This window comes from Dama dama, chromosome 14 (assembly GCF_033118175.1).
Source record: "Dama dama isolate Ldn47 chromosome 14, ASM3311817v1, whole genome shotgun sequence".
Lineage (NCBI taxonomy): Eukaryota > Metazoa > Chordata > Mammalia > Artiodactyla > Cervidae > Dama > Dama dama.
In genome coordinates this window covers 48,758,416-48,784,532 of record NC_083694.1, presented here as the reverse complement: position 1 = coordinate 48,784,532, position 26,117 = coordinate 48,758,416, and the positions used below count along the sequence as shown (strand labels likewise).

Sequence of the window (26,117 nt, the reverse complement as noted above, 5' to 3'; positions counted from 1 at the left end):
GGGTGTGGCCCTCTGGTGTCGCCTCACCTGCATGCGCGCATCGTCTCCATGCACCTGTGTGGCCTCTCCCTGCCCTTGCTCTCACTGACCCCTCGTCCTCCCCACACCTGTCCCCCTCACAGAGTAGACAACAATCACCTGCTCCTGCTGATGATCCATGTGTTTCGAGAAAACGAAGAGCAGCTCTTCAGAGTAAGTCCCGGGATCCCAAGAATGAGCAAGAGCCACACAGCGAGGGCACGGCTGAATGGGCCCCACGCCTGCTCAGAAGGGGGCACGGGCTGTCCGGGGCGGGGTGTGGGCCTCAGGGTCTAACATCTCTGCTCCGGCCCCTCAGATGATCCGGATGAGCACTGGGCACATGGAGGGCAACCTGCAGCTGCTGTACGTGCTGCTCACAGACTGCTACGTCTACCTGCTCCGGAAAGGTGCCTGCCGCCCCGGACTGGGCCAGGGCAGTGGAAGATGAGACTGACTGCTTCCTCGTTCCCTGCACCCTCCACCCCCCACCAAAACCCCCTCACCTCCCACCCCTCCACCCCCCGCCCCACTGGCCCCAAGTGTCTCTCTGCTGCATGTGGTGATGGACACGCACAGCTGGGAAGGGGCTGTCAGTATCCCAAGACGGGAGCCTGGGGGCCCCTCCAGGAGTACCCCATGTCATTCTCCTAGCCCATCATTTCAGATCGCAGGGCGAGGACGGGTCCTCACGGAGAAAAGGTCTTAGGAAATGGGGCGGGGGGAGGGCAGAGAGGCCCCCAGGGGTCACAAGCATTGGGGTCGTCTCTCTCAGGGGCCACAGAGAAGCCATACTTGGTGGAAGAGGCTGTTTCTTACAATGAGCTCGACTACGTGTCGGTGAGTTCAGGCTCCGCGGCTGGTGTGTGCTGTCTGTAGGGCTCCGTGGGCCACCCACCCTCGGAGCTGCGGAGCAAGGCCGACCCCTAGCCTCAGTCCCGGGGTGGGTACCAGCCCTCATCTACCCCTGCGATGCCGGGGATAAGAACCAAGCCCAAGGGTCCCTCTTCCTCCTCTGTACGGCCGACCATCCCTTCCCACTTCATGGTGACCCCAGTCTGTGTTTCTTCCCTCCCCAGCCCGCCCTCTATCTGGCCATGGCTGCCCCTGTGGCAGCTGCGGCCAAGCTCCGTGTGCATGTGAGGGTGTGGTTTCCGGCAGGTGGGCCTCGACCAGCAGACGGTGAAGCTGGTGTGCACCAACCGCAGGAAGCAGTTTCTGCTGGACGCGGCCGACGTGGCCCTGGCCGAGTGAGTGACACGCCCCTTCCGCCGGTGGAGACCGCGCGTGCGCTACTGGCCTGGCCACACCCTTGGGGGGTGGAGGGTGAGACGTGGGCTACGAAGAGACAGAAAGCGGAGACGAGTTCCGTTTGGAGCCTGCGGTCCGGGCAGAGAAGCAGGGGGGTGACAGACACACTGACCGACTGGTGACCTCAAACCCTCAGTGGCCCCCAGAGAGAAAAAGAGGGCTGGCAGAATCACCCCCACAGGAGAGAAAGCACAGCCCCTGCTTAGGGGCCACGGGGCCACTCGTGCCCCACGTGCTTCCGTGCGAAAACTGTCTTTCCTGAGGTCGGGTCTTCATCCGAGTCCTGCTGCGTCACCTCGTCCGGGCTTCCCTTGTGGTCAAGACCCAAGGCCCCTTGGCCATCGTGAAGGGTTAGGTTTTCCAGGCCGCCGTTTGATGACCATGGACTGCTGCCACCTCATTGCCCCACCCGCCGCCTTAGCTCTGGTTCCAGGCGGGTCCCTCCCCTCAAACCCTGTGACCCCTTCAGGTCAGACGTCCTCAGAACTAAGCCCAGTCCCTGTGAGGGGTGGGGGCCCCAGGCCTCTGACAGCAGACCCCATTCCCTGCACAGGTTCTTTTTGGCTTCTTTGAAGTCAGCCATGATCAAGGGCTGTCGGGAACCCCCCTACCCCAGCATCCTGACTGATGCCACCATGGAGAAGCTGGCTCTGGCCAAATTTGTGGCCCAGGAATCTAAGTGTGAGGTAAGAACCTGGGGAGGAGAGGCTGTTGTCCCCAAGATGCAAGCCCTGGTGTTAGGGTCACGAGGTGCAGACAGCAGGTCTTTCCTGTTTCTCCATCATCTGCCTGCAGCAGGCTCTCCCCTCCTCCCCAGCCTAGCCACTTACCCAGTTGGGGTGTGTCCTCACCCTGACAAGGGCCATTCTTGCTTCTGACCCCGACCTCACCGCTCCGTCCCCTGCCCCCTCCCTCCCCAGGCAACCGCAGTTACTGTGCGTTTCTATGGGCTTGTGCACTGGGAGGACCCCCAGGACGAGTTCCTGGGCCCCACCCCCTGCCACTGCTCACCCCCCGAGGGCACCATCACCAAAGAAGGCATGCTGCATTATAAGGCGGGCACCTCCTACCTGGGCAAGGAGCACTGGAAGACCTGCTTCGTGGTGCTCAGGTGAGAGCTCTGGCCCGGAGGTTGGGGTGGGGGACAGCACCCTCCTTTCCACAGGGATCCTAGAACTTCTCTGTGGTGTCAGTCACGTAGGGCCCAAGGAAGCCCAGGACATCTCAGGTGCAGACTAGGCAGACTAGGGCTGTCCCCAAGTCTGGGGGTACACGTTCCCTGCGGCACCTCTGCAGTTCTTCCACCCTCCCAGCTGCCCCAGCCTCCTTGGCCTCTGGGTTTCAAGCCCCAGCTTGCAAGGATCCCCAGGATGTAGGCTTTGCAGGCCCCCAGATCCCAGCCCAGACTCACCCCCGCCCCATTGTGCCTCTGCAGCAACGGGATCCTCTACCAGTATCCTGACCGCACCGACGTGACGCCCCTGCTCTCAGTGAACATGGGGTGAGTGTCCTGGGCAGTGGGGTTGCTGGGCAGGTATTGGGGCCTGTGTTGCTGCTGAAGGTCAAGGTCTAGCTGGGCCTGGGGCTTGGCTCAGCCCCACCCCCACTCAGTGCCCTGGGGTCTGCTGAGCTCTGGGGGAACCTGGGGGAAGCAAAAGGAGCTCCCTGCCTGGAAAGGGTCCAGTCTGATGGGGAGGCAGTCCTTTCCCTGGGAAGCGCCTGACCTTAGGGGGAGATGAACACACATACACCTGGAGGGAGCATCAGGCCCACGAGGGGCAGCGTGTGCTGATTCTGAGAGGGTGGGGCTGAGAGCTGATTCTCTACCCCTCACCTGGCCCTGTTCAGTATACAGAAGGACTCTGGTGATCCTGGAGATTAAAGGTGTTACACAGGAAAGAGGTGGGGGCGGGGCTGCCCAGCTGTGGGGTCCGGACCACCCTCTGGTGTCCTCTGAGGCAGCCCCAGGTCTGCAGGCCTCGACCAGCCCCAAGAGCTCCCCTGTGCCACCCCTGCCTCCTCGACCCATCTCACCCTCCTCCTCTGGCCCAGGGGGGAGCAGTGCGGTGGCTGTCGGAGATCCAACACCACGGATCGGCCCCACGCCTTCCAGGTCATCCTCGCCGACCGGCCCTGCCTGGAGTTGAGCGCCGACAGCGAGGCTGAGATGGCCGACTGGATGCAGCACCTGTGCCAGGCCGTGTCCAAGGGGGTAAGCGCCTTCTCCCCTCCCCCCACCCCGGGCCCCAGAGGCCCTTCCCTAAACCCAGACACATCATAGAGCAGCCTCCAAGGACCAAGACAGGACCTCCAACGACCAGCCCAAGAATCCACCCTGGAGCTTAGGGCCACCCATGGCCTGACACTCCCACCATCACCAGGCCAGCCCCTGTACTCCTGAGGTGGGCAGGGTCTGCTTGACCTCTGGAGGGCTGGGCAGAGGGGCTGGCTGGCCCCTGAAGCAGGGTGTCCTGGTGCAGACCAGCCCTGGAGAGTTCCAGCTTGCCCCTCCTTTCCCCCACCCATGCTCCCCAGGTCATCCCCCAGGGGGTAGCTCCCAGCCCCTGCATCCCTTGCTGCCTGGTAATCACCAATGACCGCCTCTTCACGTGCCATGAGGATTGCCAGACCAGCTTCTTCCGCTCCCTGGGTACTGCCAAGCTGGCTGACATCAGTGCTGTGTCCACTGAACCGGGCAAGGAGTACTGCCTCTTGGTGAGCTGGGTGAGGTGGGCAGGCGATGGAGGCAGGCCCTGCCACAGGAGTGCTGGGTCTGCTCACCTGGGGCCCCCGCTCTGCCCAGGAGTTTTCCCAGGACAGCGCACAGCCCCTCCCAGCCTGGGTCATCTACCTGAGCTGCACACCTGAACTGGACCGATTCTTGTCTGCACTGAACTCGGGGTGGAAAGCCATCTACCAGGTACCCAGCTGCCAGAGCCCTGCGGAAGGGAGCCCTTCCCTGGGGAAAGGAGCCCTGCACGGCACAGACCAAGGCAGGAGGCAGGTGCCCAGGGAAGCACTGAACTAGGAGCTCCAGGGCAGACATCTGTAGGACCAAAGGGACAGGATGCTAACTCCTTGGGAATCTGAGGCTAAAGCTGAGCATCGAGCCCAGGAAATGCCATTCTTGATCTCAGTCCCCATCAAAAAGCAGGAATTATCAAAAAAAAAAAACAAACCAGGAATTAAGTGCTTATGGTGGGGCTAGAGCTCTGCTCAGATGGTGGGGGCATGAAGCTCAGAGCCAGGCTGAGGGGGGCCTTATCGAACTCCTGGACAGATCCTGGTATGAGCACATGCTATACTGCCCCTCAGAAGCTTTGGACCCACCTTGGGCAGAGTGCACTTCCACAGGGAGACTCCCAGGCACAGAGCCTGCCTCCTGGTGCCACCTCCAGCCCCCACCCCCAAGAGCTGGTGCACCCCTGGAAGGAGGAAGCTCAGGGAGCATCGCCCGCTGGGCTGGAGCCCTCCTTTCTCAGCAGCGTGGACCTAGTTCCGGGGCAAGGTTACACCTGGTGCGGAGGGACCCCTCGGCTCCCTGAGCGCTCTTGGCGCAGCCCTCAGATTCCTGCCATGCCCCACACAGGTGGACCTCCCGCACAAGGCCATCCAGGAAGCCTCCAGGAAGAAGTTCGAGGATGCCCTGAGCCTCATCCACAGCTCCTGGCAGCGGAGCGACAGCCTGTGCCGGGGCAGAGCCTCCCGGGACCCCTGGTGCTGAGGCTGAGCCGGATGGTGTCTCGGGCGGGGCAGGAGGGGGGCACGTGGGCGGCACACAGTCATCGCCGTGTCACCGAGCTACTCGGGGCTAGGCCCCCACCCGTGTTCCTGGACAGCCGAACCACCGAGTGGGGCTTGAGACCCGGTCTCCCTCCCAGGGACCCAGAGTGGGTGCGCCACACCCTGGCTTCCTGCCTGGCAGGGGGCGCCTGGGAAGTGCTGGGGCAGAGGGTCCGAGCCCTATGGGCTCTGCAGACACACGGCCTCCTCCCCGGGGTCGCCGCCTCAGTCTGTGAGGGGGAGTGGAAGGACTGGGAGGGCAGGAGCCCCTTCCTCCCCTGGGTCAGGGGCCCGGGCAGAGGCTTAGGCTGCCCTGGGGGCTCTGAGTGCCCGGCCATCCCTGTTCATGTCTGAACATTGACCCAGCTGGGAGAGGAGCTGGAACACCGAGGTCTAGAGCATTTCTCCTCCTCAATAACTCCATTCCCAAGCACACTCCTGCCTGCCTTCCACACTCCAGGGGTGACGGGGGTGCAGGGGCCAGGCTGGCCCTCCCTGGCTTCCAGGAGGCTCTGCATGTCCACGGCCCCCTCCCTGACTCCTTCCAACCTGGGTGCCTGTGGGATCCAGGAATCAGGCTGTGTCCTTCTGCCGAGAGCACGGTCGGGTGGGGAGGAGGGCTTGGAGAGGAGCAAAGGCCAGCAGCCTGTGACGGCTGCTTGGCTGGAGCCAGGTCCTTCCCAAGAGGGGCCCTCTTGGGGAGAGGGTCAGGTGGCCTGGGTTTTGTTTTTTAAAATAAAATAGACATGTTATATTGCCAAGACTTGTCACTGGCCCTGTTTGACCAGGGTGGAGGTGAGGGATCTCCGACTCCTCTCAGGCCCCTCGGCCTTCACTCCTCCTTGATTCCACAAATGCTTTTCCGTGAGATGCTCTGGGCCCTCTCTGGCAACCACATCACTCTTTGAGGAGTTCAGGCCCTGGGAGCTTCTGGGCCTGACCTTTGCCCTCCCTCCTGTTTCCTGCAGTGGCTGGGTGGGTGGGGCAGCCACCAGCTCCAGTCCCAGGACTTGTCTGCACCCCCAGGGCAGGGCACTCCTCCCCTCCTCTCTAGCTGTGGGGCCTGAGCACCCACCACTCGGGATAAACCCAGGAGAATCCAAGCAGTCCCCAAGACCTCTTGTTGGCTGCTACCCTGGGGCTGGCCAGAGGATGCCCAGCCTGCGCGGTCTGGGAGGACCTCCTCAGCCCTTAAGTCCCTCAGCACTGTGGCCTCCAGGGCTTCGGGAGGAAAAGGGTGGACCCGTGGAAGAGGCAGGTGTGGAGGCCATGGAGGTGGCGTTCTGGGCAGGGTGGCCCTGCCTCTGGTTTTGATTGGAACTTGGTGATGCAGGGTGGCCCCGGCAGGAGAGGGGTCCCCTGGAGCAGAGGTTGAGATGGACAAGGTGGTGCTGGCTCCCACCTCCACAGCCTGGCACCTGACAGTAGTGCCCAGGGATGGGAGGTTCCGTCTCACCAGACATTTCCATGCCTGGGCCTCTGCTCCAAGAACCACAGCCCAGGAGCGGCTCTACCAGGAAGACGAGCAGGACTCGGAGGGCAAGTCTTTACCAAGCAAGCAACCAAAGCCACAAAGTCACTCGGTGAGACACAGTGGCTCTTATTTTTCCATCTCCTACCCACCCAGGGCGATTGGGTGAAGTACTGTGCTAGGCGTTCTTTCAGTTCAGTTCAGTCGCTCAGTCGTGTCTGACTCTGCGACCCGATGAACCGCAGCATGCCAGGCCTCCCTGTCCATCACCAACTCCCGGAGTCCACCCAAACCCATGTCCATCGAGTCAGTGATGCCATCCAACCATCTCATCCACTGTCGTCCCCTTCTTCTGTAAAGGTGTTCTTTACACATCTACAATTCTTCAAGGAACTTCTGCAGTGGGTGTCCATATCCCCACCTTAAAAATGGAGAGACTGAAGCTCAAAGGAAGTACTTGCTTGGCTCACATGTAACAGTGGAGCCTGGGGTTCCAGACCAGTTTCACAGGCCTCCGGAGCCCTCTGCTGTCACTTGGCAGTGGGACCATGGGGCACGGGAGCCAGACCAGAGGGCCAGGCCAAGGCCGGGAAAGGGGGCATCACTCGGTGGCAGGGGTGGGAGGAGCAGTTGCTGAGATGTGGGGAGAAGGTCCCAAGCAGCTGCCTCTTGCCCAGGGCCCCGAGCTACAGCACTGGCCAAGCCAGAAGCAGGCACCAGCCCTTTGCCCCAGGGCCAGAGAGAAGGCTGGAGGGCCAGAGGAGCAGGAAGAGGCTTCTTGGTTGATCAGCACTCTGCTTGCCCCCAGTCTCCCTTGGGGCCCAGGTGACCTTTCCCCCAGATCCCAGGGTCCAGGCCCTCCCCTGCAGGGAGGTGTGGGGGAATGGAGGCAGCTAGGATTGGTTTGGAGCCGGCAGGGGCGTGTCCTGGGCTCCAAGGAAGGAGCAGAGCAGGTGGACTCCCGAGATAGACCAGGAGCCGCCTGGCAGCCGGCGGCCTCTCTGACCCAGACCTCTGCCCTCCAAGACATGGCCCCAGGCTCCCTCGATCCCCAGCCCTGTGGCCTTGCGGGGGTGAAAACAGCCTAAGCACTGCCACTCCAGGGCCCGTGCCCACCCCCGCTGGCCCGTGGCCCTGAGACCATGGAGACAGTGCCCCCAGCTGTGGACCTGGTTCTGGGTGCTTCAGCCTGTTGCCTGGCCTGTGTCTTCACCAACCCCCTGGAGGTAGTGAAGACACGGCTGCAGCTTCAGGGGGAGCTGCAGGCACGGGGCACCTACCCTCGGCTCTACCGGGGCTTTGTGGCCTCCGTCGTCGCGGTGGCCCGTGCGGATGGGCTGTGCGGGCTGCAGAAGGGGCTGGCTGCCGGCCTCCTCTACCAGGGCCTCATGAACGGCGTCCGCTTCTACTGCTACAGCCTGGCGTGCCAGGCCGGCCTCAGCCAGCAGCCGGGAGGCACCGTGGTCGCGGGCGCTGTGGCAGGGGCATTAGGAGCCTTCGTGGGGAGCCCTGCTTACCTGGTGAGTGCCTTGTCTCCATCCACCCCCTACCCTGTGACCCAGCTCCATGGGGGCAGCAGCCTCCTTGGCTGGCCTCTAAGGAGCAGGTAGGGTGGGGCAGGCTGGGTGGGGCAGCTCCCCAGAACATCCCCACCCAGGCTGCCTGGAATCTGCCCCTTGGTCCAGGGCACCAGGGCTTGGCCCTGATCCTCACTCCCCTGAGGGCCCCACCCCACCAGTCCCGAGCCAGGGAAGGGGGTAGAGGGTGGCAGGAGGTCCTTTATCTTCCTGCACAAGTAAGAATAAAGCCTCCCCCTAGTGAGGGCCCCCTGTCCGAGCCTGGATGTGTCATTGCTCTTGGTTCTCAAAACAGCTTTCTAAGGCTGAGCAGAAAGGTCGCGAGAAGGTGAAGTAGCTCGTCCCAGGCAGGTCACACCCTGATGCAGATGCAGGCTGACTGCAGAGCCTCACCCTCAACCCTATTCCACACATCGGGAAGCGGCAGGTGCGGGCTCAGGGAGGTCTGGGTGTCAGGGCCCAGCAAGGCGTGCCCTCCACACACACAGCTCCTCCAGGCTCTCCCAAGTTTCCATCCCCAGGCCCTGTGGCACCTCTGCCCTCACAGGTCAAAACGCAGCTGCAGGCCCAGACGGTGGCCGCGATGGCCGTGGGGCACCAACACCATCACCAGGTAGGGGCCGCCTCTCCTCAGAGCTCCCCGGGCTGGGTGGGCTGGGTGGGCTGGACGGGCTCCTGGACAGGCAGGGGCTGCCCAGTGACCCCATGCCCTCTCCCCACAGAGCCTCCTGGGTGCCTTGGAGACCATCTGGCGGCAGCAGGGCCTGGCAGGGCTGTGGCGGGGCGTGGGGGGTGCCGTGCCCCGGGTCATGGTCGGCTCGGCCGCTCAGCTGGCCACCTTTGCCTCTGCCAAGGCCTGGGTGCAGGAGCGACAGGTGAGGATCTGGGGGCACCTGTGCCCGCCTCCACACATAGGAGTAGGAGGGCCTTCTGCCTTCTTTCTTCCTGTCTGTCCAGGTCTGCATCATACCTCATGTCTCCACCTGGACCCTACCCAGGGAAGCCGAGGGCATGGTGACAGACGGGGCACCTTAATAAAGCTGAGTGCCCCAGCTCTTCCCTCAGGCCATGACCCTGGCTTTTGGGTCCAGCAAGAGTGGCTAGCCGGCAGTGAACCCTGAAGCTCAGGGGGGATGGGGTGGGGAGGGGAGTGGCTGGAGGAGCCTCCTCTGCTCCACATTCCCCAGGTCTTCCAGCCCCCAGGTGCTGAGAGGGTGGGGTGACACCACGTGGGTGGGTGGAAGGCAGCTACGGGGGTCAGCAACCTGTATGGTCCCACAGTGGCTCCCGGAGGACAGCTGGCTGGTGGCCCTGGCCGGGGGCATGATCAGCAGCATAGCTGTGGTCGCTGTCATGACCCCCTTCGATGTGGTCAGCACACGGCTGTATAATCAGCCAGTGGACGGAGCAGGCAGGGTAAGCAGGGGACAGAGTGGGGGAGGGTGGGTGCTGGCGAGCCCCCCCCACACGCCCAAACACACACCCAGGGCCAGGGACACACAGACGTGACCTACACGCACACACATTAATTCTGCTTGTTTGCTGAACACCCATGTCCCAAGCATGTACTCAGCATTTTCACGTCCGCATTTTAATTCTCTCCTCACAACCACCTTCATTTTCCTAATGAGGAGACTGGGGCTCAGAGAGATGAAGTGACTGGCCTGAGGTCACACAGCTGGTAAGTGGAGGAACCTGAACTGGAATCCAGGCCTGACCCCACAGCCTCACTGACACACACAAGTCATCATATACACTGGTATAGATATGCCCAGCACAAAGGTGCCCTCCACAGGCTGCGTTAGGGATGAAATCCACCTGCATGCCACTAGCCGTGCTGAGCGCCTGTCCTGGGGCGGGGGCTGCCTGGAGGAAGCGGCTCCTTCTGAACTTTCACAGCCGAAAGGGACACCCTTATGTGATTCGCTGAGCTTGGGGGCAGTGCCTTTTCTGACGTACCACAAAGGCCTCACACAGACACACGCCATTGTGCCAGCCAGGGCCCCACAATGCCTGCAGTGATGTCCGCCCCGTGTCTGTCCCCAGGGCAAGCTGTATGGCGGCCTCGCCGACTGCCTGGTGAAGATCTGGCGGCAGGAGGGCCCCCTGGCGCTCTACAAGGGTCTGGGCCCCGTCTACCTGCGCCTGGGCCCCCACACCGTCCTAAGCATGCTCTTCTGGGATGAACTCCGGAAACGGGCCTGGCAGGGCCAGCACCAGGGCAGCTAGGCGGTGTCCTTCACCCCGACACGGCCGGCCACTTGGCAGGATGCGATGGCCCGCTGCAGCTGGGAATGGCTGTTCCAGAGCCAGCCCAGGCCCAGGCCCTGCCCCGGGTCCGGGGAGAGTATGGTCAGACAGCTGTGGTCAGCCCAGCCCCTGGGCCCACCTAGGGCCAGCTGTAATCACCACCCACTCCGTTCTCCAGAGAGTGTTCATCCTTCTCTGTCCCAGGTTACCTTACCCCAGAGCCTTACCCGTCACAATAACCACTCCAAGGTGTGAACAGCTCTGTTAGCTGGGTCACATACAATATCAACTTGCTTACACAGTAGGAGGTAGTAAAATTCTGTCACTGATGAGGAAGTGGAGGCTCAGAAAGGTGAAGTGCTCTGACCAAAGCCCTGTAGCTTTGAAGGGTCAGAGCTGGAACTGGAACTCACCTCTGCCCACCCCCGACCTGTGCCCTTGGTGAGAGCCAGGACCATGGGGGCCGGAGTGCCCCTGAGGGATCACTGCACATGTCGGGAGGCCCTGGGGAGCACCATGAGGCCATGGGTCATCGTCTGTGTTAGTCTGCCAAGGCCACCATCACAGAGTTCCTCAGACTAGGCAGCTTAAACCACAGAATGTTCTTTTCTCACAGTTCTGGAAGCTACATGTCCAGGGGTTGGCAGGGTTGGTTTCCTCTGAGGCCTCCCTTCTTGGCATGTAGACACCTGTCTTCTCCCAAGGTCCCGATAAGGTCTTCCTTCTTTGTGTCTGGGTCCTAATCCCCTCTTAAAGTGAAAGTGAAGTCACTCAGTTGTATGCGACTCTGCGACCCTGTGGATCGTAGCCCACCAGGCTCCTCCATCCATGGGATTCTCCAGGCAAGAATACTGGGGTGGGAATACCACTTGCATTGGATTAGGCCTCACACTGATGACCTCATGTTAACTTAATTACTTTCTTAAAGACCCCATCTCCAAATACAGTCACCTTCTGAGGTTAGAACTTCCCTATATGAATCTGGGGTGTGGGAGGGGACACAACACAGCCCCTCAAAACTAAGGGCTTTTACTGAGGGTCTCCTAGACGCCCAGCACTGTGGGCATTTGCACAGATTCTCATGACAATTCTGAAAGGTAGCTCTTGACGTGCCCATTATTCAGATGAGCAGACTGAGGTCCCAGGAAAGGAAGCGAATTCCCCAAGGTAGTGAAGCTGGGTATCCTCATCCCGGGCCCTGTCCTTTGTCCAAGCTGCGGCCACACTCCCCCCGTGGGTGTGTCCCTAAGGCACTGACCTCTGTGCTACAGAAGTAGAAGCTAAGTGCCTGAAGGGGCAGGACTGGCTGAGGTCAAGTGGCCTGAACTGCCTTCCCGGCCACACCCAATGGCTGCAAAGAGCTGCTCTCCAGGCACATACCTACTGCACACTCCAAACCAATAAAGTTTTCTATTTTGTCTACGTCAATGACTTTGCACGGCTGGCAGTCTCAGTCTCTGGACTCCCGAACCCCAACCCGTGGCTGGCTCTTCTGTCTGGGAAAGGAGGATCCAAAAGAACTGGGGCAGCCCCACCCCTCAGGCCAAGCGAGGCCTGCCGCCTAGTGGGCGCGAGGAGAATCGTCAGGGCGGGCGGCCCTGCGGTGCAGTGGGCGAGGGCCTGGAGCTGGATCCTGCCCCTGCCCCACCCTACCCCCACCCCCAACGCCCCCAACCCTCCCACCCCCGGCAGCGGGAGGAGAGACCCCTTCCAGGCCTCGGGCTGAGAAAGCGAAGCCTCAGGCTGTGGGGGGGTGGAAGCCCCCTTCCAGACCTTGGGCCGAAGGGGGAACCCCACACTTCAGGCCGAGAGGGAGAACACATAAACGTAGGCTGAGGAAGGACAGATGAGGCACGGGGCTTCAGGAAGGCGCTGTGGGGCAAGGCCCAGAGGAGGGTGAGAAAAGTGGGCGCCAGACTCGAGCAGGACTGAGACCAGCCCACCCAGAGATGCCCTCCACCCCGTGCTGCCCAAATGGCAAGCGCCTGGGCAGCAGTCTTAACTCAGAACCCGGAAAGTTAAAGCCCTGGCTCTCATCCCTTCCCCTCCCCTGGGCTTCTGACCCCTCCCGGCTCCTCCCCTCGCCTCCACCTTTGCCCGGTGGCTGTGACGTTGCGGTCTCTCCGGCGCAGACCTGGCCGGAGGCTGGGCTGGATCCCCGCGGCCATGTTCTCCCTACTGTCCCCCACCTCCTGGCTCCCCAGCCTCCCCTCCCTTGACTGGGGCTCCGGCCTCCTCGAGGCCCTCCTGCAAGGTGAGCGCCTCCCCCGTGCCCCTCTGCCCCGGCCCCTGCCGGACACCTGCTCAGTGCCCGGCGGTCCCACCCACGTGGAGTATCCCGCCGCCTCGCCTGCCGGCTCCTCTAACCCTACCACGCCGCCCACCCTCCCTACTGCCCCCCCAGGCCTCGTCGGGGCCTGCGCAGTCTCCATCCTGAACAACCTCCTGACGGTCTACTTCTTCGTGGGCTGTGCCAAGTGAGTGCCCACGTCCCCGGCCTACTCCCTGCTCCCTGAAACCCACACTGAGAAGAGGCCTCTGAGAGGAGGGCCGGGAGGAAGAGACCACCCCTCCCTCACCCCAGGGAGTGGCTGGGAGCACCGGGACCCCCTCCAGGGACCAGGCTGGTGGTTCTGCACCCTCTGTCTGTCTCCTCTGCCTGCACCCCTGTCTGTCTCCACAGCCACCCGGAGCTTCGTCTTGAAAAGCAGAGGCTGCAGGCCCAGTGGGCGTCACTGGAGACCGTGCATCTCGCAGGGCTGGCCCTGATTCTCACTGTTGTGGGGGTCCGGGTGGCTGCCCTCGTAGTGCTCGAGTTCTCCCTCCGGGCTGTCTCCATGCTGCTTTCCCTGGACAAGGTGAGACCACAGGGAGGTGGTGGGTGAGGATGGCCTGGCCCTGGGCCCTAGTTTTCACCCCGGAATAAAAAAAAAAAATGGGCAAAACTGTGATTGCCAAAGCCCAGTCTCCACTCAGAGTGGACACAGCCCCAGGCCGAGAAGATAACACAGCAGCTCGGGGCTGTCTGGAGCTTCCCACCAGCCAGGCGCTGTGCTAGATGCTTTGGGCGCATCATTTCATCCTTGTAACCACAGCGGGTAAAAGTTTGCTGGGATCCCAGTTTCACACGTGGGAAACTAAGGCTCAGAGAGGCAGAGTGGCTTATCCATGGTCAACAACCAACAAGAAGTAGAGTCAGGCTTTGAACCCAATTCTTCAAGGCTCTGAGCCGCCACTCTTCAGCCAGCAGACCAGTCCCAGGTAATAACCATGACTGAAATTAAGCTGAAAGAAATGATACAGTAATGAAACTTCCCTGGCGGTCCAGTGGCTAAGACTGTGTTTCCTATGCAGGGGGTGTGGAGAGTTTGATCCTTGGTCAGGGAAGTAAAAATCACACATGCCTGCATGACCTGGCCAAAAAATAAATTTAAAAAGACAAAAGAGATGATCCCAGTAGGCTTGACCTGAAGGCAGTATCTCCTCTTTGGGAACGATCCCTGAGGTTCCTTCAGGCTCCAGCTTCCTACAGAGTGGAGCATCTGTACCGTGACACCCTCTTGGTGCCCCCAGGGTGGCGAGCGGCCTAAGCCCCCATCAGTGTGCCCCCTCCCCCATCCAGGGCTCCCAGGGCACCGAGAAGCTGCAGCTGTACCTACTGTGCCAGTACTCGCTGGGCTGCGGGCTGACCTGCGGCCTGAGCTTCCTGCAGGAGGGCGCCCCGCACTGCACGCTGAACCTGATGCTGGCCCTGGGGCTGGCAGCGCTGCTCAGCACAGGCGCCCGGCGCCTCCGCCACCACGTCCGCCGGCTCTACGAGCTGCACCGCAGCCAGCACTCCTGTGGGGTCTGCCTGGGCCTGCTGGCGGGCGCACACCACCTCCCCCGGCTGCTGGGCCGCACCCTGGCCGTGACCTTTATAGTGGGCAACCTGGCCGCCGTGGCCCTCATCAACCGAGACTTCCTGACCACCTCGGAGGCCGTGCGCTTCTGGACGCCTCTCACCATCTGCTACACCCTGCTGGTCATCCACATGCAGGGTAAGCGCCACGGGCGGCAGCTGATTCACTGACACTCACACCCTACCGTCTCACCCGGGCCCAGTGCTATGCTAGGCCCTGGGGAGGATGACAACACTCAGATCCAGCCCCTGCCATCCCAGAGCACCCAGTCTGGTAGCAACAGCCATGCAGTGGACAGAAAAGGGTACAGGGTGCAGGGGAAGCCCAGTGAGACAGTACTCGAATTGGGCCTCAAAGGATAAGCAGGAGCCCCTGGGAGAGATGAGCAGGGAAAGGAGATCATGACAGAGGGAACCATGTATACCAAAGCCCAGAGGTGATTCAAGGCCTGAAAACAGCAGGGAGGGGATGAGACTGGCCGGGTTCACAATAGAGAGCTGTCATCAGCCAGGTGAGGCAGTCTGTTCAGAAGCCGTTGCAGGGTTTTAAGCAGGGGCGAGTGACCTGTTCGGATCTGGGCCTGAGAAGGAGCCACCTGGCTGCAGGGTAGGGATGGGGCCAAAGAGACAGGACAAGGGAGGGCAGTCAGGCAAACAGGGCAGAGATGCAGAGGCCCTGATATGGGAATGAGCCTAGCACGCTTGATGGACCACAGAAAACTGGGATGGTTGGAGGTAGCGAGCCTGAGATGAGGTTGGAGAGTGGACTCCGGTCAGATGGGGCAGGACCTCCTTGTAAGGGTAAGGAGTCTGGAGTTTATTCCAGGTGCAAGGGGACGTCCTGGGAGGATTATAAGCAGAGGAATGATTCCATCTTGTTAGTGTATTTAGAAGGCCACTGGCTGCTGAGTACACGCTGAGTTGTGGGGTCCAGACTAGAAGCTGGGGGCCCAGTGAGAAAGCTGATTTGAGAGATGAAAGCAGAAAGAGCCTGCAGGGCTCACTGATGGATCGGACGTGGGAATGCAGGAAAGAGAGGAGTCAAGATGACTCCAGGGCGAGACCCTGGGTGAGCAGTGAGGCCCGGGAGGGGAAGAAATGCCTGGTGCCCTGTAGTTGCACAGTGGAGATGGGGCGGAAAGGATGGGAGGGGGGCTGCCTGGGGAGGGAAAGGCTCGCACTGAGGAAAGTGGTGGGGGAGCTGGGAGATCCAGGCCCCATCTCAGCTGGACCTCAGGGTGGGGCTACGGGGATCGGGCAGGCGGCCAGTGACAGGGACCCTGTGTTTGTAGAGGAGCAGCGGCAGCGCCCCGGCCTGAAGAGCCACGTCCAGACGGTGCTAGTGCGCATGTGCGGTCTCTTTGTGCTGCTGCTGACCGTGGGCCGCTGGCTGGACCTCCTGGGCATCCTCGTCTCCCTGCTGGGCGAGCTCTGGTGCCTCGTGGGCATCCGCACCCTGCTTGATCTTTGCCAGATACAGGTGGGCACCCCCACCCTGAAGGTCCCCCAGACACTGAAGCCCTGCTCCAGAGAGTCCCGGGAACCTCACCAAGTCAGGTGACCCCTCAGTAGCCCAGGTCACTAGGAATGGGGCAATTGAGGGGCACCCCCACCCCATCTATAGCCCATCCCATCCTGTGCCCCAGAGCCCCAAATGAGAGGAACATCCTGGGAAAATGGAAGCCTGAGTGCCCCCACGGGATGGGGGGGATTGAGTGGCACCTCCATCCTTTCCTCCCTGTCTCCCCTCAGGATTTTCCACCCCAGAGGCCTTTGGTGTCAGCTCCAAGCCAGCCCCAGCCCTCGGCCCCTGCCCAGCCCTCGGAGGGGACGGCCACCTCCTGACTGACCTCGGCAAGGACTTGGAGTCTCTCAGGTCCACTCAGGTTCACCAGGAGGCCTTGACCCCAGGATACTGCCTGGAGGCAGAATGGCAAGGCTGCCCCCCACCTGGAGCACTGGGGATCCGCGGGAGGGAGGGGAGGATTTGGGACTGGGTCCCTCAGAGGGTGGGAGTACCTGGAGGCGGCTGGGTTAAACTTTTTCTTTTCCTCAGGGTGGGGGAACAGATACAGGCCCCCTAGACCTGCCTTCCCAGGGGCACTGGGGGGACTTGTATCCCCATGATGGCTTCCCCCTTTTCCCATCTCCCTGCCCTTTCCACAAACAATAAAGGTGACTTTCTCAGATTTTTCTTAGAATCGTGAACATGCCAAGAGGTGAAGAGGCTTGTTTAAGGCTCTTCTGACAGAGCTCTTCTGACTGGGGCAGGCTCCTGGGATGTGTGCCTAGCTGGCTCCCTGGGATTCAGGAATTTGATGTGGAGGTGGCTGAAGAGGTGATGGGGATGCAGTGGCATGGATGGGCAGATGGGCTCCTCATTTCTTGGGGGTCTAGGACCCCCAGCTGTCTTGGGTGGAGGATGCCCAAGACATCCTGGTTGGGCATGTCCCATCCCAGGTTGAGAAACCTGGGAGCAGGTATGATGCTTGGGCCTCTGTTGATGCCCTTGGGTCCCCCACCTCTGACTCTTACATGGGGATCCTTCCCATCTCAGCTGTTTTCAGCCTTGTATCCCCCTCAGGGCCCAGCTCATGAAGGCCACAGAGTATATGGAAGAAAAGTTAGGCACCAACAACTCTGTTTACCTGCTGTGTAGCCTTGGGTAGGCCACTGTCCCTCTCTGAACCTAGCAGAAGAACAACTATCATCTGATGGGCACTGTGCTAAGCATCTTTATTATCTCATTTTATTTTAACGTCAGCCCCAAGAGGCAGGTACTGTTACTGCTTTTTATAGATTCAGAAACCAAGGCTCAGAGAGGTTAAGGAAATTACTCAAGGGAACACAGCTAGTTAGTGGCAAAGCCAGGATTTGAATTCGGGTAGCCTGACATCCAGAGTTCAAGTGCCATGCATGCTCCCTGCTCCTCATTTCTTGTAGAAGAATTGGGGCTAGAGAAGTTAACAGAGTTGGGCATAGTAAATATGGTAGGTCCATTCCTGGTAAATTCTGGAATGTGGCTCCCACCACTTTTTGTCCAAGTTAACCTGAGGCTGTACCATACCTATGATCTCCTGGTCCAGACCCAGCCCACAGGGCAGTTTGCATCCATGGGGATTGAGGGCCCCAACTCAGGGGTCCTTTTCCAGGAGAGACCCCACAGGGCAAAGGAGACTCCCAGCCAAGGGACTTCCAAACAGGTTGTGAGGTTCCAGTTGTCTGGGAGAGGCAGGGGAAGCACCTAGGAAGAGGCGGGACCTGGAGAAGTTTCTTCGAGGATTCCAGGTTCTGATGGAACTTTTCAGCAAAGGCCACCATGAGGCCTTTGGTCACCCAAAGGCTACTGCTTTGGAGCAGACAGAGTCCAGCCTAGGATTCTACTCCCTGTCCTGGGTGCACCGGAGACCCAGGGACCGACTGGCCCCAAGGCTGGACAGTGGTTCCAGCTCATTCCTTGAACTCAGAAGCTTGAGCCCAACTTCTGATCCCCTGCTCTCCATCCTGCTCCCAGGAGGCACATTGCAGACTCAGTAGCTGAGGTGGGGAAGTGCCTGTGGATGCCCCTCCCCCAGTACAGGACCCAGCCTCCCTCTGCCTGGGAATGTGCTTGTTCCCTCTGGGCAGGAAACTTGCCCTAGTCTAGGAGGAAATGGGCCAGTCTAGGTGGGCACAGGGCCAGCCCCTCGCCAGACCCAGATTGGACAACTGGGTTCCAACTCAGGCCTGATGTTTTTCCTGGAAGGTTCCCCAGCCTCCCAGCCCCGCGCTCTGCCTGTGACCTGGTGGGAACAGGGCTGGGAGGAGACTGGGCTTGGCGACCCTTTCCTTTTTATGGGCACAGGGACTGTTTTCCAAACAAAAAGTGAGCCACGTGAGCTGAAAAAGGATTCTTTTCTTATCTATTAAATTATTTTTGTGAGAAGTCTGACATGGGTATAAAAATCAGATCATTCTACTGAGGCATACCAAATAAAGAGAAATAGGCCTGAAGTCCGGGGGGCAGAAGAAATCCAGAAGGTATGATCTGGAACAGGAACAGGAAGCTAAATTTGTTAGGTCCCAGACCACGAGATACCAGATCCTGGGCTCTGACCAGCATCCTCCTGAAGAGGTGGGAGAACAGAGCCTCAGTTCCTGCTAAGAGGGGATGGTAGCCTCTGGACCACCTGGGATTGGGGTAGGCCTGCCTCCTCACTCCTAAGCAACACCCCTGCCAACCTGTGGCTTTTCTGAGCTATGGCATTGTCCCTCTGGCTGCCCCTTCATTCCTTTCCCCATTACTGAACATCTGCATGGGGCAAGGCTCTGGGCCGGGAGCAAGATGCACAAGTAGCAATTGCTGCAAAAAAAAAAAAAAAAGGAAAAAAAAGCTAGTAAGGGGATAGAGTAATGGAGGGCTAGGGAAGATATATTTGGTATCAAAAGCTACATAACAAATGACCCCCAAATTTAGCAGCTTAAAAGAACAAACACTGGGACTTCTCTTGTGGGCTGTGGCTAAGACTCCATGCTTCCAATGCAAGGAACCAGGGTTCAAACCTTGGTAAGGAACTAGATCTCACATGCCACAACAAGAGTTTGCATGCCACAACTAAAGATCCTGCCTGCCGTAACTAAGACCCGGTGCAGCCAAATAAATAGATAAAAATATTTAAAACAGGGAACTTCCCTGGTGGTCCAGTAGCTAAGACTGCTTCCAGTGCAAAGGGGCCTGGGTTTGATCCCTGGTCAGGGAACTAGTCACACAGGCCACAATGAAGATAGAAGATCACCTATGCCACAACTAAGACCTGAGGCAGCCAAATAAATAAATATTAAAAAAATTTTTTAAACAGAACAGCAGACACTTACTGTCTCACTTTTTCTGTGGGTTGAGAATCCAGGTGCAGCTTGGCTGAATCTTCTGGCTCAGAGTCTCTCACCGGCCACAGTCCAGGTGTCGGCCAAAGCTGTGGTGTCTACTGGGGCAGCGTCTACTTCCAGGCTCACTTACTTGGTTGTTGACAGGATTCAGTTTCTCATGGGCTATCGGGCCAAGAGGCTCAGTTCTTCTCTGATGGTTGGCCAGAGTCTCCCTCTGCCACATGGGCCTCTCCACAGGGCAACCTACAACATGGCAGCCAGCTTCCCTTAGAGCAAGCAAGTGAGGGAGACAGAAGACAGAGCAGGACAGAAGTCACCGTCTTTGTAAATCAGTGTTAAAACCAACATCCCAGTGTTTTCGCTGTATTCTGTTGGTTAGAAGCAAGTGGCTGTTTAGCCCACTCTTGAAAAGAAGGGATTACTTGAGGTCATGGCAGAGGATAGGGGTCTTCAGGGGCTGTTTTAGAAGCTGCCTTCCACAGAAGGCTTCTTTGAGAAGACCTTCTTTGAGGAGGACTGGCCAAGAAGAAAGCTGAGGGAGGAACACCCCAGACTGAGAGAACAACACAGGGAAAGACCCTGAGGTGGGACCCAGCTGGGAGAATTTAGGAACAGCAGGAACTTTAGCATAGCTAGATCATCACAGGATGCAGTGGCAGAAAGGAGGTCAGCAGTGGCAGGAAGGAGGTCACGGAGGTGGGCAGGCACCAGATCGCTCAGGGCCAAGGCCAGCATTAGGACTTCATTCTCCTGTGACGAGCAGACAATGGAGGGTTTGCACACGGAGGTGACATTATCCGACTTACATTTTTAGAAGATTCCCCTCCATGCTCTTTTTAGAGTAGACCGTATAGAAACAGTCAACCAGTTTTTGAAACATTTGGAATAACCCAGGTGAGAGGCTAGGGGCTTGGGCCAAGGTGGTGGCCATGGAGGTGGCCAGACTGGTTGGATTCTGAACATGTTTTGAAAAGCTGATAAGATATTCTGGTCAATTAGATGTGAGCTTGAGAGGAAGCGAGGAGTCCTGGAATTCCTAGCTTTGGGGCCTGAACAGTGGGTGAATGAACTGGGGGCCTCTAGGGACAGGGCAGGGTTACCTCACGCAGGTGGGGTCGTCATCAATTGAAGGTCCGGTGTTATGACATGGTCTGAGGTTTGGGGAGGCCCTGCTGAGAAAGAATCACAGAAACCAAGTCCTGGAGGTTGAGGGGGAGTTTCAAGGCCACGGGGGTGGTGGTGTAGCCCAGGTAGGTCTTAAGACTTCTGAGTGGCTTGCGGGATGGAGGAGGGGTCAGTGTGGCAGGAGCAGAGGGGACAAAGGGCACAGTGGCGGGAAATGCAGTCATGGAGGCAGGCTGGGGCCAAATCACCAGGACATGGGAGGGGTCTGTCATCTCCCCAAGACCATCGGGAGCCACAGAAAGGGTGCGGGCCTGTGACGACCACATGCTGCTTTAGTGAGATGGCCTAGCCTTCTCACTTCTCCTGCTTGGAGACTGGATTATAAGGAGTAACAGCAGGGCAAATCCAGAACTTCCCTGGTGGTCCAGTGGTTAAGAATCCACCTTCCAACTCAGGGACAAGGGTTCAACCCCTGGTCAGGGAACTAAGATCTCATATGCAACTGAGCCTGGACACCACAGCTAAGACTCAACACAGCCAAATAAAGTAAATAAGAGCAGGGTTAATTCAATTTTAAGGGTCCCTTTTAGGAAGAAGAGTAGAAAATTTGTATGTAAGTGAAAACTGAGGTTGAGAAAGAAAAGCAAGATAAATTACTAGAACTGTAGAGACTTGGGTCAGTTCTCCTGACATCTCTCTGGGCACTTTGGCAGGAACACTTAAAAGGAAGATGTTTCCTGAGTGTAACTTGGCTGCCCTTCCCTCCTGGACCACTTCATAACTCCCAGAGATTGTCAGCTCTCATAGGGGCCATGCGAGTTAGGGAACTGAGCAGAAGTTTCATTAACTTCACAGTAAGCCTACCTCTGGGCTTCTCTGGTGGCTCAGTGGTAAAGAAGCTGCCTGCCATTGCAGGAGATGTGGGTTCGATCCCTGGGTCGGGACGATCCCCTGGAGAAGGAAATGGTGACCCACTCCAGTATTCTTGCCTGGGAAATCCCAGGGACAGAGGGGCTGACAGGCTACAGTTCATGTGGTCATGAAGAGTTGGACACAACCTAGGAACTAAACAAGAACAACAACACAAGCCTACCTCCAGGGAAGAGAACAGTAAGGAGGTCAACTGGGGGCTGTAGCAGGGCCTAGGCCATGTTACACTTCAGTTAGGAGGGGTCTCAGGATTGGGGTTCCCATGGCCAGAGAGAGCGGTGGACAGATGCTGCCAGGAGTGGGAGCTCAAAGAAGAGTCTGGGGTCAGTGGGGGAACAGGGGTCTGGCGCTGGCAAGCAGCTGAGGGATTGGGGAGATTTAGGAAACACTCCCAAGTGAGTGAAACCAGGACTTCCTCCCCTGTTGACAGAAGGGGCTCTGACTTTCAAAGCCCGGGTCAAGGAGGGGCCTTTCCAGCCCACTAAGACTCAAGCCCTACCATGGCCCACCCTACACTTCCCACTGTCTCTGAAGCCAATGCTGAGTTGCTTAGCAGAGGCCTGGCCGTGGGAACCAGTGGGTCCAGCCAGAGCCAGCTTAGGCCCCTGGACCAGGAGGGGATTAAGAGCCAGACGTTGTTGTCACAGTCAGGTCTGGAGGCTGGGCCTGCCTGGCCTGTGTGAACACAGGGCTTGGGGTCTGAGAGTCGGAACTCCATGTAACTATAACTGTGGTTCAGTTACTCTCTGTGTGGTTTTTGAAAATTTCCCTACACACTTTGGAGAAGGAAATGGCAACCCACTCCAGTATTCTTGCCTGGAGAATTCCGTGGACAGAGGAGCCTGGTGGGCTTCTGTCCGTGGGGTCGCATAGAGTTGGACATTACTGAGGGACTAACACTACACACTTGGGCTGTTCAGTTAAAAGGGTTTGGAGCTGGACTGTGTAGGCTTAAATGAAGCTTCCTAACAGAGATGACCTTGAACAAGTTACTCTCCGTGCCTCAGCTTCTCCATTTGTTTAGAGGACCAAACGGGATGAAGGAGGTAGGGCACTCAGACCAGAGCCTGACTTCTAGTGCTGTGCCCCCTGCCCCCACATCAGTCTTGGGGAAGCCCTCTTGATGTGAAGAGTCGATGAACACAGTTGAGTAAGAGGAGCAGGAAGGAGACACTGGCTCAAGTGGCAAAGTCAGGAACGGATCTCAGGGAGGAAGGAAATGAAGAGGTCTCCCGCCTCCCCCATCCTGTCCACCAGACTGCTCCCCAGGTGGAGAGAGATGATGCATATTTGCATTTTATTTGCAAAGAGCTGCATGAGGATTTAGCTGGCACTAGTGGTAAAGAACCCACCTGCAAATGCAGGTGGATGTAAGAGACACAGGTTCAATCCCTGGGTTGGGAAGATCCCCTGGAGGAGGGCATGGCAACCCACTGCAGTATTCTTACCTGGAGAATCCCATGGACAGAGGAGCCTGGCAGGCTACAGTCCATAGGATTGCAAAGAGTCAGACACAACTAAAGTGACCTAGCACGCACGTGTAAGGATTTATAACCCTGTGCTGCCCATTTTTCTTGCATTATTTTCCCCCAGCCTTCAGGACAACCTTGAGAGGAGTTGATTGTTCTTTTCTGTATCTTCCTGGAGAAAACTCAAAGTTCAGAGAAATTAAATGACTTGCTCAAGGAGGACTTCCCTGGTGGTCCAGGGGTTAAGAATCCATCCACCTTCCAGTGCAGGGGATGCAGGTTTGATCCCTGGTCAGGAAACTAAGATCCCACATGCCATAGGGCAACTAAGTCCCCAGCAACCACTGGGCCTGTGCCACAACTAGAGAGAAGCCTGTCTGCCACAACTAAGACCTGATGCAGCCAAAATTAAATACATGATTTTTTTAATTGACTTGCTCAAGATTACAGAGCTAATAAATGGGGGAGCCAAGATCCAAATTCAAGTGGGTCTGACTCCAAAGCCCAAATTCTTAATGGCTCACTAACTTTGCATGCTACTGCTAAGTCACTTCAGTCATGTCCAACTCTGTGAGACCCCATCCCTGGGATTCTCCAGGCAAGAACACTGGAGTGGGTTGCCATTTCCTTCTCCAATGCATAAAAGTGAAAAGTGAAAGTGAAGTCGCGCAGTCATGTCCGACTCTTCCCGACACCATGGACTGCAGCCTACCAGGCTCCTCTGTCCATGGGATTTTCCAGGCAAGAGTACTGGAGTGGGATGCCATTGCCTTCTCCTAACTTTGCATATGAAGCTACTTTAAGACCCTTCCTCCTACTCATGCATTGTATTTAAATTACTGAGACCCTACAAAGTGACAAGCACTGGGCTGGCTGCAGGAGACAGACAGTAGTAAGTCACAGCCCCGCTCCCAGTCTGGTGGGGGGTAAAGCATATTGGTTCCACTCAGAAGCCTTGAGGTGAATCCGTAGGATTGACGTGACTCCTGACACCTGGAGGAATCGGAACAGGCTTCTCAAAAGTGCTGAGATAGGACTTCCCTGGTGGTCCAGTGGCTAAGACTCCACGCTCCCAATGCAGGGGGCCCAGGTTCAGTCCCTGGTCAGGGAACTAGGTCCCACATGTTGCAACTAAGACCCTGGGCAGCCAAATAAATAAATATTTAAAAAAAAAAAAAAAAGTGCTGAGACTAGTGCAGAGTTTGCCGGGAGGAAGGGAGTGATCAAGACTCATGAAGTCTCACCAGTATGCCTCATGACTCTGCTATAAGCAACAGAAATAGTTTTTAACTGGTTGAAGAAAACTCAAGAAAAAAGAGGATGCACTGGCTCCAGAGATCCAGTGGGAGGACTTTCAGGCATGGCTGGATCTAGCAGCTTAAGTGATGAAATCAGCTATTCTCTTTCTCTATCATCTTTGCTCTGCTGTTCTCTGTCTTGGTCCAAGCGTTGGCAGAAATCATGCCAAGCTTGCATCCTGCCAGCCTGGGAAAAATAAGTCCTCTTTCTACATACTTCCAGCCAGGAACTGAAAGTAGGGGTGAGGTTTGCCAAACAGAAATTGGGTGCTGTTACCAGAATCTAGGAAAGGGATGCTAGCTGACAGGATCCATGATGTATGTTAGATTCTTGAGCGGAACCAAGTCTTCCTTACCTTCAGCATTTTGTCCATCTTACTATGATATCCAAACCTCTGTCCTCTATATGATGGGAAAAGGAAAGGAACTCACCTAAACACCTACCAAGCATCAGGCAAATTTATCCATATTCATCCCAACAAATCCTCACAGTGAAGCCACAAGAAGCTACTGCCATCCCAGGGTTACAAGAGAAAACAGGCTCAGAGAGAAGTGACTTGCCCAAGATAACAGGCTGGCAAGTGACTGAGCTGGAATCACTCACACATACTGATGTTACCTATATCTGTGCTTGCCCCTGCTGCAGCCTGCCCCTGCTACAGTGTGAGGAGGCCCCACTTCTCTGTACGTCTGCACCCCTGCCAGCCCCTAGCACAGCCCCTACACACAGTAGGTATCCAGGAATAAGTGTTGAACTGACCTGACTTCATACAGACAGAATGGAGGATGGAAGGAGGGACACGGGCAAGAAGCCAGGACTGGAAGGTCCATGGGTTTTCTGAAGCTGTTTGCCAAGGAACAGACCCCTCCCCCCACCCCCCCGCACCGCAATCCCAACCCAGATACATAATTTCATGCAGCTTCACATGTGGGCATCCCTAGGCTGGGGCTGACAGCTCGGCTCTGGCCTGGCCCACCTCGAGCCTATCAAGGGGAAAGGCAATTGGACCAAAGGATACTTTCCTTCCCTGGGGTCTCTGGCTCCCTGGGGGCTGCAGCTTAGCGAGCTCCAGAGGAGAATCAGAGCAGGGAGGACAGCTCCATGTCACTCTCCCCAGGCTTGTCACTGTTCTCAGGCCTAGCTTCAGAGCAAAGGGACCCTGTGCGCTGAGAGTTCCGGAAATCAGGCAAGCGTTATGTGGGAACAGCCAACACGACTACTGGTGGGACAGCAACTCTGGGCCGGGCCCTGGGCTGCCTTGTCCCCAGCAGCTCTGCAAAGGGAAGCATTCATGTCCCCACCCAAGGGTGTCCAGTCCAGCTGCCCCATGTTACAGGTGAGGAAACAGGGCCTTGGAGAAGGGAGGAACTTGTCCATGATCACAGCCAGCACCAGAGAGCCAGGAGTTAAGCCTAAGTCTGACCTCGAAGCCTGTGTTTTTCTTACTGCCTTCCTCTCCCTGGAATGTCCTCCCCTGTTCCTCTTGTGGCTGGTTCCTCCTCATCTCAGCTTAAATGTCACCCCCCAGAGAGGCCTGGCCTACTCCCACCTACACCCCTTACTCTGTCTTAGCCTCTTGCTCATTCCTATATAGCACACATCACCACTGGTAATCATGTATTAATTTTTGTTGGGAATTTCCTGGCGGTCCAGTGCTTAGGACTAGGTGCTTTAACTGCAGTGGCCAGGGTTCAATCCCTTGTCGGGGAACTAAGATCCCACAAGCTGCGTGGTACAGCCAAAACAAACAAACAAAAAGATTGTTATGCGCTGATCTCCCCTGTGGATACTGTTCTATGCTATGCTTAGTTACTCAGTCATGTCTGACTCTTTGTGACCTCATGGACTGTAGCCCACCAGGCTCCTCTGTCCATGGGGATTCTCCAGGCAAGAATACTGAAGTGAGTTGCCATGCCCTCCTCCAGGGGATCTTCCCAAGCCAGGGATAAAACCCAGGTCTCCCACATTGCAGGCGGATTCTTTACCATCTGAGCCACCAGGGAAGCCTCTGTGGATACCAGGACTGATTACATCTGACTTGATTCTCGTGGGCTCCATGACTCGAGCTGAGCACACAGTAGGTGCTCAACTCCTCTTTGGGTAGGAGGTGCCGTGTT

The 26,117-nt window shown here is 57.7% G+C and overlaps 3 protein-coding genes and 1 long non-coding RNA gene across 6 annotated transcripts in view; 3 read left to right on the top strand and 1 right to left on the bottom strand.

Annotated features, from left to right (window-relative positions):
• PLEKHM2 (pleckstrin homology and RUN domain containing M2) overlaps positions 1 to 5,873 on the top strand; it is a 39,081-nt gene extending 33,208 nt beyond the window's left edge. For all 3 annotated transcript variants that reach the window (XM_061160680.1, XM_061160679.1, XM_061160678.1), the window contains 11 exons: positions 123 to 192; positions 338 to 428; positions 794 to 858; positions 1,180 to 1,268; positions 1,883 to 2,015; positions 2,250 to 2,440; positions 2,765 to 2,830; positions 3,382 to 3,541; positions 3,865 to 4,044; positions 4,133 to 4,249; positions 4,919 to 5,873. In XM_061160680.1, the coding sequence (XP_061016663.1) occupies positions 123 to 192; positions 338 to 428; positions 794 to 858; positions 1,180 to 1,268; positions 1,883 to 2,015; positions 2,250 to 2,440; positions 2,765 to 2,830; positions 3,382 to 3,541; positions 3,865 to 4,044; positions 4,133 to 4,249; positions 4,919 to 5,053 (1,297 nt within the window). In that variant the 3' untranslated portion in view covers positions 5,054 to 5,873. The remainder of the gene's footprint in view (positions 1 to 122; positions 193 to 337; positions 429 to 793; positions 859 to 1,179; positions 1,269 to 1,882; positions 2,016 to 2,249; positions 2,441 to 2,764; positions 2,831 to 3,381; positions 3,542 to 3,864; positions 4,045 to 4,132; positions 4,250 to 4,918) is intronic.
• An 818-nt stretch (positions 5,874 to 6,691) lies between these two features.
• On the bottom strand, positions 6,692 to 8,001 carry LOC133069301 (uncharacterized). Its single transcript, XR_009695838.1, has 2 exons — positions 7,864 to 8,001; positions 6,692 to 7,004 (listed from the first exon to the last, which is right to left on the bottom strand). It is a non-coding gene; the product is annotated as an uncharacterized LOC133069301 (long non-coding RNA).
• Positions 7,528 to 11,846, top strand: SLC25A34 (solute carrier family 25 member 34). The gene is made up of 5 exons (XM_061160681.1): positions 7,528 to 8,103; positions 8,708 to 8,773; positions 8,883 to 9,035; positions 9,442 to 9,576; positions 10,207 to 11,846. Exons 1-5 carry the CDS (start codon positions 7,726 to 7,728, stop codon positions 10,387 to 10,389), a joined length of 915 nt encoding a protein of 304 aa, XP_061016664.1. The 5' UTR covers positions 7,528 to 7,725; the 3' UTR covers positions 10,390 to 11,846.
• A 658-nt stretch (positions 11,847 to 12,504) lies between these two features.
• TMEM82 (transmembrane protein 82) lies at positions 12,505 to 16,494 on the top strand. The gene is made up of 6 exons (XM_061161249.1): positions 12,505 to 12,664; positions 12,815 to 12,887; positions 13,094 to 13,268; positions 14,033 to 14,450; positions 15,604 to 15,791; positions 16,064 to 16,494. Exons 1-6 carry the CDS (start codon positions 12,577 to 12,579, stop codon positions 16,154 to 16,156), a joined length of 1,035 nt encoding a protein of 344 aa, XP_061017232.1. The 5' UTR covers positions 12,505 to 12,576; the 3' UTR covers positions 16,157 to 16,494.
• Positions 16,495 to 26,117: the final 9,623 nt, after the last annotated feature.